This window comes from Peromyscus maniculatus, chromosome 18, assembly GCF_049852395.1.
Source record: "Peromyscus maniculatus bairdii isolate BWxNUB_F1_BW_parent chromosome 18, HU_Pman_BW_mat_3.1, whole genome shotgun sequence".
Lineage (NCBI taxonomy): Eukaryota > Metazoa > Chordata > Mammalia > Rodentia > Cricetidae > Peromyscus > Peromyscus maniculatus.
In genome coordinates, this window is record NC_134869.1 from 1,542,089 (window position 1) to 1,560,134 (window position 18,046).

General features: G+C 44.4%; 1 protein-coding gene across 1 annotated transcript in view; it reads left to right on the forward strand.

Moving 5' to 3' along the window:
• Bpifc (BPI fold containing family C) overlaps nucleotides 1-17,721 on the forward strand; it is a 55,710-nt gene extending 37,989 nt beyond the window's left edge. The window contains exons 10-16 of the mRNA XM_076554445.1: nucleotides 792-845; nucleotides 2,611-2,781; nucleotides 3,529-3,596; nucleotides 11,105-11,147; nucleotides 14,514-14,577; nucleotides 15,793-15,869; nucleotides 17,144-17,721. Of these exons, the coding sequence (XP_076410560.1) occupies nucleotides 792-845; nucleotides 2,611-2,781; nucleotides 3,529-3,596; nucleotides 11,105-11,147; nucleotides 14,514-14,577; nucleotides 15,793-15,869; nucleotides 17,144-17,266 (600 nt within the window). The 3' untranslated portion in view covers nucleotides 17,267-17,721. The remainder of the gene's footprint in view (nucleotides 1-791; nucleotides 846-2,610; nucleotides 2,782-3,528; nucleotides 3,597-11,104; nucleotides 11,148-14,513; nucleotides 14,578-15,792; nucleotides 15,870-17,143) is intronic.
• The last annotated feature ends 325 nt before the right edge of the window (nucleotides 17,722-18,046 follow it).

Consider the following 18,046-nt stretch of genomic DNA (forward strand, 5'->3'; position numbering starts at 1 on the left):
CAACAGTACCAGCTGCCTTCGGCTTGAAAAAAATGCTCACCAGGTAAATTACTTAAGCAACTTATGTTTTGGGAGCTCTGAAAAGAGAAGAATAACTTGAGACTTACTGCTAATGACTGTAGAATGTTTGCATAAAGATTGTGCATAGATGAGACAGAGTTCTCCAGTGAAGAAGGGATTTCTCTAAAGGAGTGTAACTTTAGCCGGGCGGTGGTGGCGCACGCCTTTAATCCCAGCACTCGGGAGGCAGAGGCAGGCGGATCTCGGTGAGTTCGAGGCCAGCCTGGGCTACCAAGTGAGTCCCAGGAAAGGCGCAAAGCTACACAGAGAAACCCTGTCTCGAAAAACCAAAAAAAAAAAAAAAAAAAAAAAAAAAAAAAAAAAAGGAGTGTAACTTTGGGCAAGTCTCTTGCCTTTATAAAATGAGGTTACCTAAACATGTTGTGGCTCCACCTCTTTACAGGTCACATTAGAGAGAATTCTACATTTTACCCGAAAAGACAACCCAGATAAAACGTTGCAATGAGGTACAGAGGGATTGCTCAGTGGTTAATGGCACTGGCTGTTCATCCAGAGGACCTGGGTTCAATTCCCAGCACCCACATGGTGGCTCACAACCATCTATGACTGTAGTTCCATGGGATCCAGTGTTCTCTTAAAGTGTGCAAATGTACATACATACAAACACACACACACACACACACACACACACATATACTTATATATAAAGTACATGAATAAATACATCTTTTCTGAAAGTCTTGCAGTGATGTAGTGTTTCTTTCCTATAGATTTCCAACTATTTCAATCAAAATACTCAAGGAATTGGCAGCGTGCTCTCCAAGGTGAGTGCTCAAGTTCTGCTCCTCACTGAAGTCACTTCTAGGAGACTCTTGGGTTTTCTACATTCTCTTTTGATTCAAGCATAAGTTAATCCATCTTTCTGTTCTTTTTTATTTCTTTTCCATTCTCTCTTCCTTTCCTGCTTCTCTTTTCTTCCTCCTCTCTCTTCCTCCTCCTCCTCTTTCATTTCTTGACAATGTTTCAATATGTAAAATGGGTAAACTGGCAATCCTCCTGTCTCAGCCTCCCATGTACTGGGATTAAAGGTATATACCATCATACTTAGCCATCTTTCCATCCTACAAGATTTTTTCTTCCTAATTAAATATGCAGAAATATTTCCTAAATAAAGCCCATTAAAATATAACTAAAAGTATTGTAAGTTCATAAAAAAATCAATCTGGAAAGTTCCACCACCTTAAAATAATTTACTTAAGTATAGAAATTACTGGTTTGAACAGAAGATTTAATCCTTACGTTACTTACTACTTTATTTATTTGTTTGGTTAGTTAGTTATTTAGTTATAGGTAAGGTCTCACTATGTAGTGCAGGCTGGTCTGGAACTCAATGTTTAACCCAGGCTGGTCTTTAATTTTTGATCCTCTTCAGTCATTTTTCCAAGTACTGGGATTACACGTGACCTTAGTAAAACAACTATTAATATCACCCCTTCCGAGCATTCCAGGTATCATCCACAGTGGGCCAACAGGCTCCAGTTTGCCTTAGAAGACCAAGATGCTTCAGAGAAAGGCACTCTGTGGTGGTAATCTAATTGTACTGAATTATTATTTTGATTGTATGTTAATAAATAAAGTTGTCTGGGGGTCAGAGCTATTAGAGCCATAGCAAGAGTGTGGCGGTGGTGGCACACGCCTTTAATCCCATAGATATCTGTGTGTTCAGGGTCAGAGCTATTAGAGCCATAGCAAGAGTGTGGCGGTGGTGGCACATGCCTTTAATCCCATAAGATCTCTGTGTGTTCAGGGATATAGTCAGCATTGGAGACATATGCCTTTAAGACCTAGGGGGCTGTACATTCAGACAGTGACGAGGCAGTCATGTGTTTGGGTTTACAACCAATGAGAAGGCAGAACAACATACTATAAAAAAACGAACCGACAGGAAGTAGGTCTCTTTTCGCGAAGCTGGGACAGCAGGAGGAAGGGTGAGATTTTAGCTCTGAGCTCTGACCTCTCGGCTTTCTCTTTTACATTGTTTCTGTGTTTCTTATTTAATAAGACGGTTGGTTACATCTACACACTCAAAGCAGACAGATCTTGTCTTGAAGTTCAGTTCTGCAGTTTATTCTGTGAGAACTATGAGAAAGCACTTAGCCTGTCCACTCAACCGTCATTATACAACAGCCCTCCTGATAGTGCACGCCTTTAATCCCAGCACTTGGGAGGCAGGGGCAGGCAGATCTCTGTGAGTTCAATGTCAGCATGGTCTACAGAGTGAGTTCCAGGACATCCAGGGCTACACAGAGAAACCCTGTCTCGAAAAACTACATAAATAAATAATAAAAATAAAACAGCACTACTGATAGAACCTGCCATGGAGTTTTATGAAGAGTAGATAAGAGACGATAAAGTCCCTGGTTGTGTGGCTGACACAGAGGATGTATTCAGCAAACGCACGTTGTTATTCCCAGTAAGAGGTACTTTCTGTTCTAACTGCATTTCCTTAGCACAAGCTACTCCAGGTTTGTGGTTTCTGCTCCTCAGCTCCTGACTCTCTGTCTCTGTTTCTCTCCTGGAATGGGACAGATTGCAGAGATCTACATCTTATCCCAGCCGTTCATGCTGCAGATCATGGCCACAGGGCCTCCTGTGATCAACTTACACCCAAACAATTTCAGCCTGGAGTTCCCAGCTGCTGTCGCCATGCTCACTCAACGGGAGAACTCCACCATCGAGCACATTGTCTCCATGGACTTTGTGAGTCTGGGGATACAGGGGAGCAGCCTCTGGGCACCAAGTCCATTCCTGCTGGGAATCACTGGCCAGCAGCCTCTAGATGTTTGGAGTGAAGGGTGATTCCTAAATTAAGAGTAGACACTGGGGCTGTCTAAAACAGACCCACCTGCCCATATGTGGAAGTGGCCATATATGGAGACAGAAGAGCTCATGACCCTGTGTGTAAAATATTTCACCAATTTCTACTTCCCATGCTCTCTTCCATTTACATTAGAGAGCTGGAATCAAGTCAATTTCCCCCGATCAATTAAAGTTAAAAACAGTACAATGAAGTCAAACAAAATCACACACATGATCAGGGGAAGCAAAGCTCAAGAGGGGCTGGGGCTATGGTCAGTGGCAGACTGCTGGCCCAGCATGCATAAGACTAGGTTTAATTCACAGCACTGCCAGAAAACTAATTTACAAGAAGCATTCAAGCAAGAAATCTTTACACTTAGCATCTTTCCCTACAAGACAGTTTTCTCTCCATGTGGCCCACGCTGGCCTTGAACTCTCATTCCTCTTCCTTCTTCAACCTTCCAAGTGCTAGAATATGCTCACAGGCTGCTGGCCCAGAGGTAGAGATGTTTCTTGCCAACATCTTTTGAATAAGAGGGAACACTGGGCTTGTGATGTCTTCGTTATACTCCTAGAGTGGAGCTGTTACACTTGTGGTCCAGATGGACAGCCACTCACTGCAGTAACAAGGTTTTTTTTAATCTTCAGATTGCTAGTACCAGTGTTGGCCTGGCTATTTTGGGACAAAAACTGATCTGCTCCTTGTCTCTGAACAGGTAAGATCAATGGATTTGACTGTTGGAAACCTTGAGAATGAATGAGTGAGCATTCCCCAAAGACAAAGTGACCATTGAGAAAACAAATGCTTTACCACTGTGGGGCTGTGATTCAGCTTGGTACTCTGCCTCTAACAGAACAAATTATTTCAAAGGTTGAACTCAGTAAAGGAAAATTGTCTTCTGTGTTTCTCCTTCTTCTGATGAGAACAAGAGTAAGATAAACTAGGAAGAAGGTCACTGTGAAGATAATTCCACCAGCACCCATTCCAGTGATGACCACAGTTCCTCTTGGTGACTCAAGGAAGAGTATGTAGAATGGGGGTGTTGTGAGAAGAGGGGTGCACAGGGATATTCAGGTGCGGTGCACATCTTTAGAGATTACGGGATCAGGTTTCAAATCCCTTCTCATTGGCCTTATGGCCACGGTCAAGTCTTGTCTTAGTTAGGGCTACTATTGCTGTGATGAAACACCATGACCAAAAGCAACTTGGGGAGGAAAGGGTTCATTTGGCTTCCATATCCTAAGTTACAGTCCACTGAGGGAAACCAAGGCAGGAACTCAAACTGGGCAGGAACCACAGAGGGGTGCTGCTTACTGGCTTGCTCCTCATGGCTTGCTCAGCCTGCTTTCTTATAGAACCCAGGACCACCAGATACGTTGCTACCACCCAAAATGGGCTGGGCCCTCCTACATCAATCACTAAGAAAATACTCTACACATTTGCCTACAACCTGATCTTACAGAAGTCTCCTCTTCTCAGCTTCTTCTAGCTTGTGTCAAGTTGACATAAAACTAGCCAGTACAAGTCTATTAACCATTTCCACTTCAAGTCTCAGTTTCCTGATGTGTAAGATAGTAGAATTGGACTGATCCAGCACCCTCAGACTCTGACAACTGGGTCCTATAACTAGAAGACAGAATTTAACAAGATCTTGTCCATGACCTAGCTAGTCTCAGAGGAGGCGATAAGGTGTGAAGGGACATGAACAGTTCCCATGTACAGGTCACTAAACACCATCTTCAAAGTCCACTGTCACTGAAGGGGGTGGGTTTACAGATGAACTGGCCAAGACTAAACTCGTGGAAGAAGAGGAGGCAATAGAAGCAGTCAGAAAAGAACTGAGAAACTGCCGGGCAGTGGAGGGCACTCTAGAGGCAGAGGCAGGTGGATCTTTGTGAGTTTGAGGCCAGCCTGGTCTACAGAGTGAGATCCAGGAAAGGCACAAAGCTACACAGAGAAACCCTGTCTCGAAAAACCAAAAAAAAAAAAAAAAAAAAAGAACTGAGAAACCAACAGGAGAAAGTCAGTCTACCTTCCTAAGGCCACCTAATGGCTAGGCACAGGACTGTAGGAACATGGAAAACTCTTACAATAAAATCATGTTAAGTAGAAAAAAAATACAAAACTGCGTAAATACAATAACCATTTGTACAACGAAAAGCTTCATACCTAGACAGAAAACTAGATCAGTCATCACACCCTCAAAAAAAAAAATCAGGATCCAAGATTATGAGATTAGGAGATTGGAGTTTTTCATTAAAATAGTCATTATGCTATACTGTTTTACAATAAGAGGAACCCAGTTGGAAAGGGTACCTGTAGAATAGGCTCCCACAAAGAAAAGGCTTCTTTACTCAAACTTACCCTCCAAGTACAGCTGACTTCTCAGAAGGGTCCAGAGTTCACTAGACTTAGTGACCAAGGACAATACATTCAAGTACCTTAAAATAAGACCCTAAAGAAATACAATCCAGGGGGTTGGGGATTTAGTTCAGTGGTAGAGCACTTGCCTAGCAAGTGCAAGGCCCTGGGTTCGGTCCTCAGCTCCAGAAAAAAAAAAAAGAAAAAAGAAAAGAAAGAAAGAAAAGAAAAGAAATATAACCCAGAATTTATTACACTAAGTTTATACCAACAATAATTTCAAAACAATTATTATAATTATTATAATTTCAAAAACAATTATTGTGGAACAAGCACAACACTCTCAATTGTCTGGAGACCCCAAGGTGGCCCTTTTTCTAGGGAGTCAGGCAGATAAAACTGAGAGCCATAATGGGTGACTCTCAAGGTGGCAGTTCTGAGAGGCCAGTGGATGGAGAGCAGAGAGCAGGTAAATGAAGAGGTAAAGATTCTTCAGCATCTGCGTGGACCAAAATGAAGGCGGGAGAAAATTCAGACTGAATTGCTTCAGCATGGGACTGTGAGCACAGGTTAAGACCTGAGGTGACAGGGACAGAGAGGAGAGAGCAGGTGAGAAAAAGAGGCGCAGGATGAGACCGCTGACTGCGGCAGCGGGTGCTCGGTAAGGTAAACAGTGCCCGGGTTTGACAGGTCTCCATGTTCCTGACCAATTCCAAAGGAAGGATTCGATAATGGTGGTTATTTCAAGCTTGGTCAGGGGGACTGGGCTGGTTGCTCTGCTCCCATGGATCCTGGCCTCTCTGAGACCTCCTAGCAACCACGAGAGCCAGGAGCCAGTGTTATGGTTACTTAAGGGAATGATTTTTAAAATGGATTTAAACCCACTAAATTCATACCATCTCATTTTCCAGCTTCCCATAGTCCTGAGATTACTCTGACCTTGTGATGATGAACCCTGAAATTAGGGCTCCTGCCTCGTCTCCCTGAGATTCACGGATTGGGAGGTTCCCCTGCCCTGATGTCTTAGTCAAATCTGGGTAGAAAGGAAAATGCAGCTCTCCTACTTCAGGAATTATGAAGAAGGGCAGAGAAGGTGTCTCAGTGGGAAAAGTGCTTACTGAATACGCATGAGAACCTGAGTTTGAATCTCTGCCACCCTTGTGGGCATGGTGGTGCACAGTTAACCTCAGTGCTGAGGGGCAGAAACAGGCAGATTCTGGGGATTCGCTGCAACCAGACTAGCTAAAACAATGAGTTCCAAGGTCAGTGGAAGACTTTGTCTCAAATAAATAGATAGATAATTAGATAGATGATAGATAGATAGATAGATAGATAGATAGATAGATAGATAGATAGATAGATAGATAGATGATAGATAGATAAGTAAAATAGAGAATGAGGAAGACATGTGGCATGGACTTCTTGCCTTCACAGGTGCACACACAGATGAGCATATCACACACACATGCACACACACACACACACACACACACACACACACACACACACACACAAGATTTTTAAAAAATTATGAAGAATGTCAGAGTAGAAACTAAGGAGTCTGAAGGTGGCTCCTGCAGAAGATGCTGTCTTAAACTCGGGCACTGAGCCGGCTTTGGGCAAGGTTTGTGGGTCAGGCCTCACTTGGCCACCCAACCAGAGAGCAGCTTAGCAAGGCTGCCCAGGCTGTGCTGAAAGGCTGTCTTGTCCTCAGCAGTGGGAGCAGCAGCCCCGCCTCCCACATCACGGCCCCTCCTCCACTCTAGTCTGCCTTTCAGGCTGAGCTGGTTTAGTCTGTGGCCAATGTCACTGAGAGTCATCCGGAAAGGCGAGGCGTGGTTGGGAATCCATGAGACAGACATCAAAGGGGAAGAACCAGGCAATACAGTGTCTCCAAATAAACTCCCAGCATCCCCTCTGACCAACCCTGGCTGAGCTGCTTGGCTGTGAGAGATACGGACATCGAAGCAAACCTGAGGGGGTGTGATTATGATGAGTTAGAGAGCATGCCTAGCTGTGTTTAGGTCCCAGCACTGCCATTGATCAGCTGTGTAGTCTCAGGCAAGTTACTTAACCTCTCTGGATCTCTATTTCCTTCTCCATATAATGATGTTCTTATAAAACCTGTTTTAGAAGGTTGTGACATTGTGAGTCCATAATATGTGTCTATTTGCTGCTCAAAGCGCTCTCTCTCTCTCTCTCTCTCTCTCTCTCTCTCTCTCTCTCTCTCTCTCTCTTCTCCCCGCCCCCCCAGTCTGTCTCTGTTTCTCTCTCTGTCTCTCTCTGTGCCTCTCTCTCTGCTGGGAATCAAACTCAAGGCTTTGCATGTTAAACAAGTGTTCTAACACTCAGCTACCCCTTTAGCCCCTACAAAATCATTTCACGAGTGTCCCTGTTGAGAAGCCCTCACGCCTCTGTGGGAGACACCATCCTCTACTCCTCTTTATTGCTGAGCTTTCAAGTCTCCCTCCCGGGGCCTCACTCAGCACAGCACCCACTTTACTTCACTGAAATCTTTTTTTCTTTTATTCTTCTCTTATACATTACATCGGGACAGCAATTTCCTCCCCCTCCACTCTTCCCAGTCACTCCCCCACCTCCCTTTCCCCCAGATACATTCCTCCTCTGTTTCCCTGAGAGAGAGAGAGAGAGAGAGAGAGAGAGAGAGAGAGAGAGAGAGAGAGAACAGGCCTCACAGGGGTATCCACTGAATACAGCCTAACAAGTTACAATAAGGCACAAACCCTCATATCATATCGTGGCTGGATGAGGCAACCCAATAGGAGGAAAGGAGCCACAAGTGGGAGCCCACACCTGACACTGCCTGGATGGCCAGGAACCAGAGGCAGGACAGCCCAGAGACCCAGCATAGAACCAAACATGTCACTTAAGTCTCACAGCCCCATTTCATGACCTGACACCCATGCTCAGTAATTCTGTAGGATAAGTGAGCACCTAGAGGTGACTTGATGGTCCCTGAGCTTAGATAACTTACCCTCAAGGTCACAGAGCTGCCCAGTGACTGGACCAGAACCTATTTCAAAGCCGTGGGTGTTTAACTACAGTGTTATCTTGCCTTTGGCATAGGGAAGAGCTAAGACATAGAAAATGGCACCTAGGCCTGGGACTTAGGAAATAAATACGGTTGTCTGGATCAGGACACCCGTGAACCTGGTGTCATGCAAAACTGAAAGAGACAATAAATCGTTTCTCAATACTAAGTGTTAAAAGGCGAAAGAGAAGACGTGGAACAGAGTGTCCTGGACAGAAAAGGCACACAGCTCTGTTCTCACTGGAATCAATCAGAGGAAGGGACAAAAGAAACTGACAGCCAGGGATGCTGATTACAAGCTTAACCTCTCTGGGAATGTCTAGTCAGAACCTCAGTGTCTGGAGTCAGCTGGATCTGGACTTGGATTCTGTCTGTTACTTGGTAGCTGTGTGGCCTGAAGCAAGCTATTTAAGCTTTAAATGTCAGTTTCCTCATCAGATAAACATCACACCTCTCACCTCTGCATAGAGCTGATGCATGAGTGGATCAGGTGATGGGTATGAAGCCCTGCACAGAGCCTAACCATTGCCACAGACCTGGTAGTTAATCCTTGCTTCACATTCCAGGATCCAAGTTTGACCACATAAGATGTGGAAATTGGTCCCCAGAGGCATGACAAGTCAGAATGGCCTTAAAAGCTATAGCACTGGCCCTCCACATCATACAGCAGATTCCTACTGTTTTGTCATGGAGCCTCTTGAGCCAAACAGAATTGTGTTGGAGGCATCTCTAGCACATAGTAGGTATTTTGTTCATCCATAGACCAAGTTAAATGATACTTTCTCTTTCTTGGTCTTCATTCAGATAACTTGATCCTAACCCTCAATCTGTAAAACTCAAGGCAGTCAGGGCCTGGGGAAACGCCTCAGTCTGTGAAGTGCTGAAGACAAGGAGGATCCCCAGAACCCACATAAAAAGCTGGTCAGGCTGGGCGGTGGTGATGCACGCCTTTAATCCCAGCACTCGCGAGGCAGAGCCAGGCGCATCTTCGAGTTTGAGGCCAGCCTGGTCTACAGAGCGAGATCCAGAACAGGCACCAAAACTACACAGAGAAAGCTGGTCAGGTGCTAAGGTAAATGTCTGTAACCCCAGAGCAACGGAGGCAGACAGGAGGGTCCCTGGAGCTCTTGACTAGCCAGCCTAGCCAAATCAGGGAGTCCCGGGGTCAATGAGAGACCCTGCCTCAAAAAATAAGGGGGAGAGTGACAGAGGAGGGCAGCCACCACTGACCTCTGGCCTTCAACACGTGAGCACGCATGCACACACACATGCACACACACATGGGAATGTGTACACACATATACAAAACACCTTGAGGTAATCAAATGTACATTATTGTTGATTCACTTAACTTTGGAACAATTTTTAACTTTTCTATAATGAAGACTCTGGACATTCCCAAATGCCCTAGTCATCAACACACACACACACACACACACACACACACACACACACACACACACACACACCCTACAGCCCCTCCCAAGCAATGTAGTCAGAAAACACAAATGCTCTCCTCCTCACAGGCTGGGCAGGGAAATATTTCCCAACATGAGGCATCAGGAACACGTGTCCAGATAGAATGCATCTGCGGTTTCTATCGTAAGGGTGCTTTTGGATTCTTGGCAAAGGAGGAAAATCTAAACAGATCCTTCTCGGGAGAATTTCCAGGCCACCGAGGAGGAACTACGGTTAAATTCTTAAGAGGGCATTTCTCCCACAAAACCTATAACTAAAGGTCACACCTACAGCCTGATGGGTGGTTTCTTGTTTCGTTTCTTGTTTAGCTTAGCTTTAGGTTCCAGGGCAATTGTATTAGAGTTTAAAAGGAAGACCCTGGAGCAGACAAGCTGTAAATCTCAGCAGCTTCCCAAAGGAGGAAAGAAAAGCCAAGCTGTTTGATCTCTGCTAGGAGGTCAACCCCGGGAAGCAGAAGCACAGTGGCAAACATGGGAAGGGGGGGCCAGAGAAAGAGGGGAGCCCAAGGCGTGGAGGAAAGCACCCTGCTCTGGCTCTTCACCTGCTGGGCCTGGCTTCCAAACCCTAACCCAGTGCCCCCACCCTGGCTCCTCCATCTTCCTAGAACTATCTTTAGATTCCTTCCATCTCAAAGGGATCCCCTATTCCAGCTAGTATCCCCACCCACCCCTTTGTCTGCTCCTCTGTCTCTGCATGCAGTCAGGGAAGATTTCTTGGGCCCTTATTTTGTGCCATGTATTGCTCTTGGTTCTGGGAGAGGAACAGGCGATTAGCGGGTGTGAAGTGTCCTTCTAGAGGTGCGAAAGGAATGCTTCCCTCAAAGGACAACTTGTTTGCCCCCCTAATGCCTCCCCCACCCCCACTTCTCTCTCACACACATGCACCCTTGTAAACTCACAAAAGAACACCGGTGTCCACATTATATCATCACATTTAAATTAAATTCTTCACATGGCTGAGCACCGGGTGAGCACCTGAGAAGCTCTTGGCCATCAGTCGTCTCTCCATGCCACAGCCATCATCTTTCATCTTCAAAACCTTCCATGGTGAGGTCGCCTAGTCTTTTTTGTTGTGTTGTTTCTTATTATTTTGTTGTTGTTTCATTTTTGTTTGTTTGTTTGTTTGTTTTTGTTTTGAGACAGGGTTTCTTTCCCTGGCTGTCCTGGAACTTGCTCTGTAGACCAGGCTGGTTGGGAGTCACCATGTGGGAGACTGGGGACTGAACCCTGGTCCTCCACAAGAGCAAAAACTGCTCTTAACTCTTAAGTGCTGAACCATCTCTCCACCCCCATAAATCTACCTTCCTTTAACCTCTTCCTGTTTCCTTTCAGATTCCGCCTCTCTTTGCCAGAGAACAGCCACAGAGATGCTAAGGTAGGAATACAAGCTCTAGATGTACCCTGAAAAAGGCACAAGAAACAGAATTCTGTTGTACTGTAGCCTGTGCATGTGGTTTTCTGTGTCTCCGAGTCCTTGATTTCTCCATAATTTTAGCTTCGAATTTTTTTCTTGTTCATGAGTTTGGTTGATTTTGCAGTACAGGGGATTGAACCTGGAGCTTTCGTGGTACTCATTTATCAAGCCAATTAGCTTAGCAATATACTTTTACTTATATTACAGGGCTTACAAAAGAACTGGAAAGACTGTGTGTGATGCTAGAAAACTGGGCATTCTCATGCGGGGGAGGGGGGTTGATTCCTAGATGAAATGATCCTCTAGAGTTAAATTTGTTTCAGAATTCCATAGTTAAGTGCATTCTTCAAAGGCACCCAGCCCACATCCATCTTGGGAGTAGACATGTTGTCTTAGCTCCTTTTCTGTTGCTGTAATAAAACACCATGGCCAAAAGCAACTTACAGAAGAAAGGTTCGTTTGGCTTATGGTTCCAGAGAGGGATGCATAAGAGCAGGGATGTCATGGTCCGGCAGCAGAGGCCCATTTCCATACACACACAGGAAGTAGAGCGAATAAGCAAGAAGTAGAGTGAAGCTATAAACTCTCAAAGCCTGCCCCCTGTGACATACTTCCTCCAGCCAGACTTAGAGGGATCCATAACCTCCAAACAGCACCACCAACAGGGGACCAGTGTTTAAATGCACACGAGCCTGTGGGAGATTTCTCATTCAAATCCCTACACACCCCAACAAGTAACTTGGAATGTCCAGACTCATAGACGTCAAAAAGGTCAGCCAAGTCCATGCCTTTCTTTGTTCGCTATCGTAGAGGGTGGAATCACACAGATTTTGGTATCAAAACTCCTGAGTAGAACTCTACCTAGCACATGCTCAGCTATATGTAAACTTTCGTTCTTAATGTCATTCTGTCATTTACAGCTTCTTACTGAACATAGCAATGTTCAAGACAAAAATGTTCCCCCTCATGGCATTAACCTTCTCTGCAGTGATTCTCCACTGGGGTCCACTTAGCATTTTAGGGACCACGGCTATCATGACCTGGGATGGGGAGAAGGGTGATATAGGGACAGATGTCAGAAATTTTTCTAAGCTTCCCATAGCACACCAGCCAACCCCCAAACAAAAAAAAAGAAACAAAACATCCTTTCCAAAGTAACAATAGAGCTACTATATGGAACCCAGTCTTAGAATATGTGAAAACATGTATATGCTTTTGCAACCAGTTGAGTGTGCAAATAGTGAACAAATACACAGTGCATGTATTGAAAATAATGTAGAAAAATAGGAATCGGCAATTGGAGCAGGTATGGAGCTAGAGATCACCCAGAGTTGTTGAGAAGATCTGCTGAAGCCCAGTTCACTCAACACATCTACAGTGGTAGGTGGCAGGTAGTAAGTAAATGGTGGCCATTGTTCCTGCACTCATGAGAACTGGTTCATTTGTCTGTGTAAGTGGAGAATGAGCATAATCGTTTCATACATTAACTCTGAGGCCAGACTGCAAGGGTGAAGTTCCACTTCCTGGTGGTGTGTTCTTAGGTCACTTAGTCTCTCATGAGGCAGTGCATGGGAGATGACAGGGACTGAATTCATTGTTGCCACATCCAACAGAAAGGTGGCAGTAAGACAGGACCAGGGGGCTGGAGAGATGGCTCAGAGGTTAAGAGCACCAGCTGTTCCTTCAGAGGTTCAATTCCCAGCACCTACATGGTAGCTCATAGCTGTCTATAACCCCAGTTCCAGTGGATCTGGCACCCTCACACAGATGTACACGTAGGCAAAAAAAAATGCACACAAATTTTTTTAAACAATTAAAAAAAAAAGACAGGACCAGGTCTGGGGATGTTAGTCAAGTCAGCGAATTTAGCTGAGGCCAAAATAGATGTTTCATTGCAAGGATAATTCTGAGATTATGATTCAGGAGCAATATAGTCCATACACTGGAATTTAAGACGTACCTTTCATGCCAGCCTCTGAAGTCTGACATGCCAGTATCAAAGTTGAGTGTGGTGATGCACATCTGTAATCCCAGCGAAATGCCTAGCATTGACAACATAATGTACTGACCATGGCATTTCAGAAAAATGGCAATGGTTCTTTCCTAACATTTGCACAGTATTAACTTGTCTAATTCTGACAACTACCTATGAGAAGCTGCTCCTGATAATGATGATGGTGGTGGTGATGATGATGATGGTGATGATGGTGATGATGATGATGATGATAGTGGTGATGATGATGGTGGTGGTGATGATGGTGGTGATTATGATGACAGCCTATTATTATTGTCCTCATCTTATAGTTGTTGGAATTGAGGCCCTGGAAGATTGAATAATTCTTCCAATACAACAAAATAACTGGGGAAAAATAAAACAAGAGAGATAAGCCTAGACAGACTGACTTCAGGATGCCTAAAAAGTTTTCGCTGATCCAGGTGTGGTGGCAAACACCTGTAATCCCAGCATTAGGAAAGGGTAAATCAATAATAACATGAGTTCAGGGCCAGCCTAGGCTACATGAGGACTCCCAAGTCTGAGGTTGTATAGTGAGACCCTATCCCAGCCAAAAAACAAAAATGTATTTACTAAATGAGTTTCCGTTCATCTAGGTCCACTTACTTTTTCAAGATTTATTTGTGTGTGTGTGTGTGTGTGTGTGTGTGTGTGTGTGTGTGTGTGTGTGTCTATCTGCATGTGTGAGTGCTGTGCCCACAAAGTCCTGAAGAGGGTATCAGATCCCCTGGAGCTGGAATTCCAGGCAGTTGTGAACTACCCGATATGGGTAGTGGGAAGTGCACTCCCGACCTCTGAAAGAACAGTATGTGCTCTTGACTACTGAACCACCTCCTCCACCTCCATTTACTTTTAATACCTGGATGGTTCCAGAGAGCAACACTGCCTGGGATATCCAAATACCCATTTATTCAAGATAAAGTGGGAGTTCTGGCGGTGCTGTGAAGTTCAGAGTATGATGCAATGCAAAGGGAGGCCCGGTGGTGAGGTTCCCGGTAAACACAGGGAAGACTGACATCTGGGGAACCCTTAGCTCTCCGCGATTTGCCGGGTCTGACCGAAACCGTGCTTTGCTACCGTCCTGGGTCTCTGTTCATCATCACCAGCGTAAAAGGAAACACAAGTGCGCTCCCACCAGGAAGAAAAGAGCCCGTGTGGCATGGCTTTCCACATAGCTAGGACGTTCCCACAGGGAAACTCTAGACATGGCTTTCTGTCCTGCTGAGTCCTGGGGACTTGCACACCCAAACCAGGCATGATGCTTTCAGAGAATCTTGATGTGGCAACTGATGAAGTCTCCTTTTTCATCTTAGGTCGTGAGGTTTGAGAATATCCTGTCCTCCATTCTTCACTTTGGAGTCCTCCCACTGGCTAATAGTAAGGAATTCTTTAAAAACCCATGGGACTCTGGGGTTGGTTACACTTGCAGTTTTGTTTGGAACTTTCTACCCTGGTGCCTGTGTGTTTAGAGTGTTATTGTGAATTTGGGTCAGAGCCAGAACTTTGCAGTGTACAGCATTAAGAGCTGAAGAAACCAGTTAACCTGTTTAAGCTTGCTAACAACTATTTACACATTCAGCAGGAAAGGCTACGTTGGCTTGAGTTAAAGAGATAAAACTTCTGTCCTTAGACAGTAAAATCTTCTTTAGGTCAACTAGAAATGATATTATGTTCCCTGGGATTACTGTCTGGAAAGACACACTTCAATGAATGACAACCTGGTTCTCTCCCTCATCCACACACTTCAATGAATGACAACCTGGTTCTCTCCCTCATCCACACACTTTAATGAATGACAGTCCTAGTTCTCTCCCTCGTCCAAAATGACTTACAATCCAAAGCATCCAGAGTTTGGCTCAATTAAAATGTTTTTTATATTAGACACAAAATGTTCTCAAGTCTACAAATTAGAAATTTTCAAAATAAGGGGCTGGACTAATAGTTAAGTTGGCAAATGCTTGCCTCGAAAGCAAAAAGACCTGAATTCAATCCTCCAGGAATCTCCCTTCTCCATTTTTTAAAATGCTGGGCACAATGGTACACACTTACAATCTCAGTGCTGATGCAGGCAGAGACGGGCGGATCCCTGGGGCTCACTGGCCAGCACAGCCTATTTGGGAGTTTCAGGTCAATGAGAGACCCCCATCTCAAAAGCAACAATAAACCAAGGTAGTAGATGGAAGTGAGGGATGATCCTGAGGTAATCCTCTGTCCTTCACACATGTGCACACACATGCTTGTGTATACACACACACACACACACACAAACACACACACACACACCTTTTATGGCTATGTAGAAAATGAAAAGCATAGTCAGGCATGGTTAGTACTTAAATTGGAGAAAATGGGAAGTTTTGTTTTATTTTGTTTAGTATCCAAATATACATAATTACAGGCACATTTTTACTGAATATAAATTAATTACTAATTCGTCCAGCAAAACACTAGGGACAAGTGTTTTGAAACAAGACCGGGAACAACAATAAGATAAACTATTAAAAAGCTTCTAGTTCCTCTCTTTCTAAAACACCTGCCAAAAAAAGTCACTGCTCATGCCCAATTACCTTCCACCTTTTTTCTACATTGTAGCAAAACTGCAGCAAGGATTTCCTCTCCCCAACCCCTACAACATCTCATTTGTCAATTCAGACATTCAAGTTCTTGAGGTAAGATTCTGAATTCTCGCCTTCCCTATTTATTTTCATAGTAGACAAGCTTCCTGTTTTGTTCATTACTTATTTTTTAAAGATTTATTTGCTATTTATTTCATGTGGATATGTGTGTGCATGAGTGTGTGTATGTATGCCATATTCATCCTGGTGCCACATCAGATTCCCTGGAACTGGAGTTACAGCCAATCATGAGTCACACCACGTAGGTACCAGAAACCAAACCCAGGTCCTCTGCAGGAACAGTGAGTTCTCTTATCCACACAGCCATCTCTCCATCCCCTCATTATGTTTTATTTTGCTTTCCTTCAAATTTTACCAGGCCAAGGAGTTTAATAAACAGACCATCCAGCTATTAAAGCTTATAATTAACAATGAAAAATTTAAAAGTCAGACCAAGTCTAATTTCACTTTGAAGTCACATTTAACCACTCCACAGTATAAGAAAACACTTTTAAAAGTATTTTATTTCACCAGACAAACTGTAAGGCTGAGATCATTAATCCCATTTTCTGAGGAAAGTAGACCCAGAGAAATTTAGTGTCTTAGGTAGAAATGAAAATGGCTGGTATATTAGTTACTTCTCTGACTAAATGCCTGGCAGGATATAACATAAGAGAGAAAGGGTTTGTTTGGCTTACAGCTCAAAGGGATACAGTCCACCACAGCAGGAGAAGGTGTGGCAGCAGAAACATGAGAGACCTGGTCACATTTCATGGCAGTCAGGAAGCAGTGTACCATAAAACCTCTTCCTTCAACAAGATCTCACCTCGTAGGTTCCACAACCTTCCAAAGAAGTGTCATGAGCTGGTGACCAGGTTTCTAAACACATGAGGCTGAGGGATAGTTTGCACTGAAACCACCCCAGCTAAGAACCCTGCTGACTGGCTCCTTGACGCTTTCAACCTTTCTCAGGATTTGGGCCCTAGTGAACGCTGTTTCCTGGAAGATGGCTATTAAGTAACTTCGAGATACTGCCACCGCTTCTTTTCTGCACTTTGTTGTTGTGGTTTGGAAAGCAGAAACAATTTTCAGAAAGCATCTCCCACCTACCCTCTACTCCACACTTGCTCTTACCTCCCAGCCTTCCTCTTCTCCACTCCCTTCTACCTAAGTCATATCTAGCAGCAGTGATACAGAGTGGTCTCTTTCTGCATCAGGGGCCTTCACATAGGGTACAGGTGGTGGGCCTGGCAAAGAAACTTTCCAACCCCCTGGCAAACCCAGATATGCCCTTAATTTAATATTGTCTCCATTCTGCACACTTTCAGGATTTCCTTCTGATTTCTACTGACCTGACACACGAAACATCCTCAAAACAACAGCCAAATCTCCACAGCTGGGGAGGTCTGAACCTGGTAAATGGACCATGGAGAGAACAGCCAACCCATTGATCGCCGGTTCACAATCCCCTCCAGGAAGTAAACAACCTGGGGTCCCATGGAAACTGTAAACCTGAAGATGAAGGCCATGCACCCTGGATATAAAAAAGCCCATGTGAAATAGTTTCTCCCTGGAGCCCTAAGAGACCTAGAGTGAGGAGGCCAGCTGAGTGAAAGGGCCCAAGAGGGCCGAGGCAGTGGGAGGAGGGTGCATGTACGTCAGTATGTAACCATGTTGTGTGCCTGTTTCTAACCCGTGGATAAGAGTGAGGATGCAGATCTGACCGGGTGGGTAAGGAACTTGTCTGTATTTGTACCAGTAGGTGTGTGTGTGTGTGTGTGTGTGTGTGTGTGTGTGTGTGTGTGTGTATCATGTCAGCTTTTCAGAGACTTTCTTCTTTAGCTGGATTTTGTGTTTTATGTTTACTATTACTGCCCTGTGCTTAATTAAAATTGTTTTCTATCAATGTCAGTCTCTGTGTGTGAAAGCTCCTGTCCTGAATTTATTTTAATAAAATATGACAGAAAACGGAAAAGACTTGTTTTTAACTTTGGCAAAGACTGATGTTCTACAAATATCAATATTAAAAGGGAGTTGCTAGCTTCTTAAGTCTCCCTGTGGTCATCCTGTGTTGTTTGTCTGAGGATGCGTCCTCTCAAGGACTGAACAGAAATGGCAGTGCAGCTTACTAAAGCTGGACGGTTCACAGCTGGGTGAGAATGGACCGGGGAATGGATGGGAGAGCCAGGATGGATACGTAAAAATGAACAGAAACCACACCCTCTGTGTGT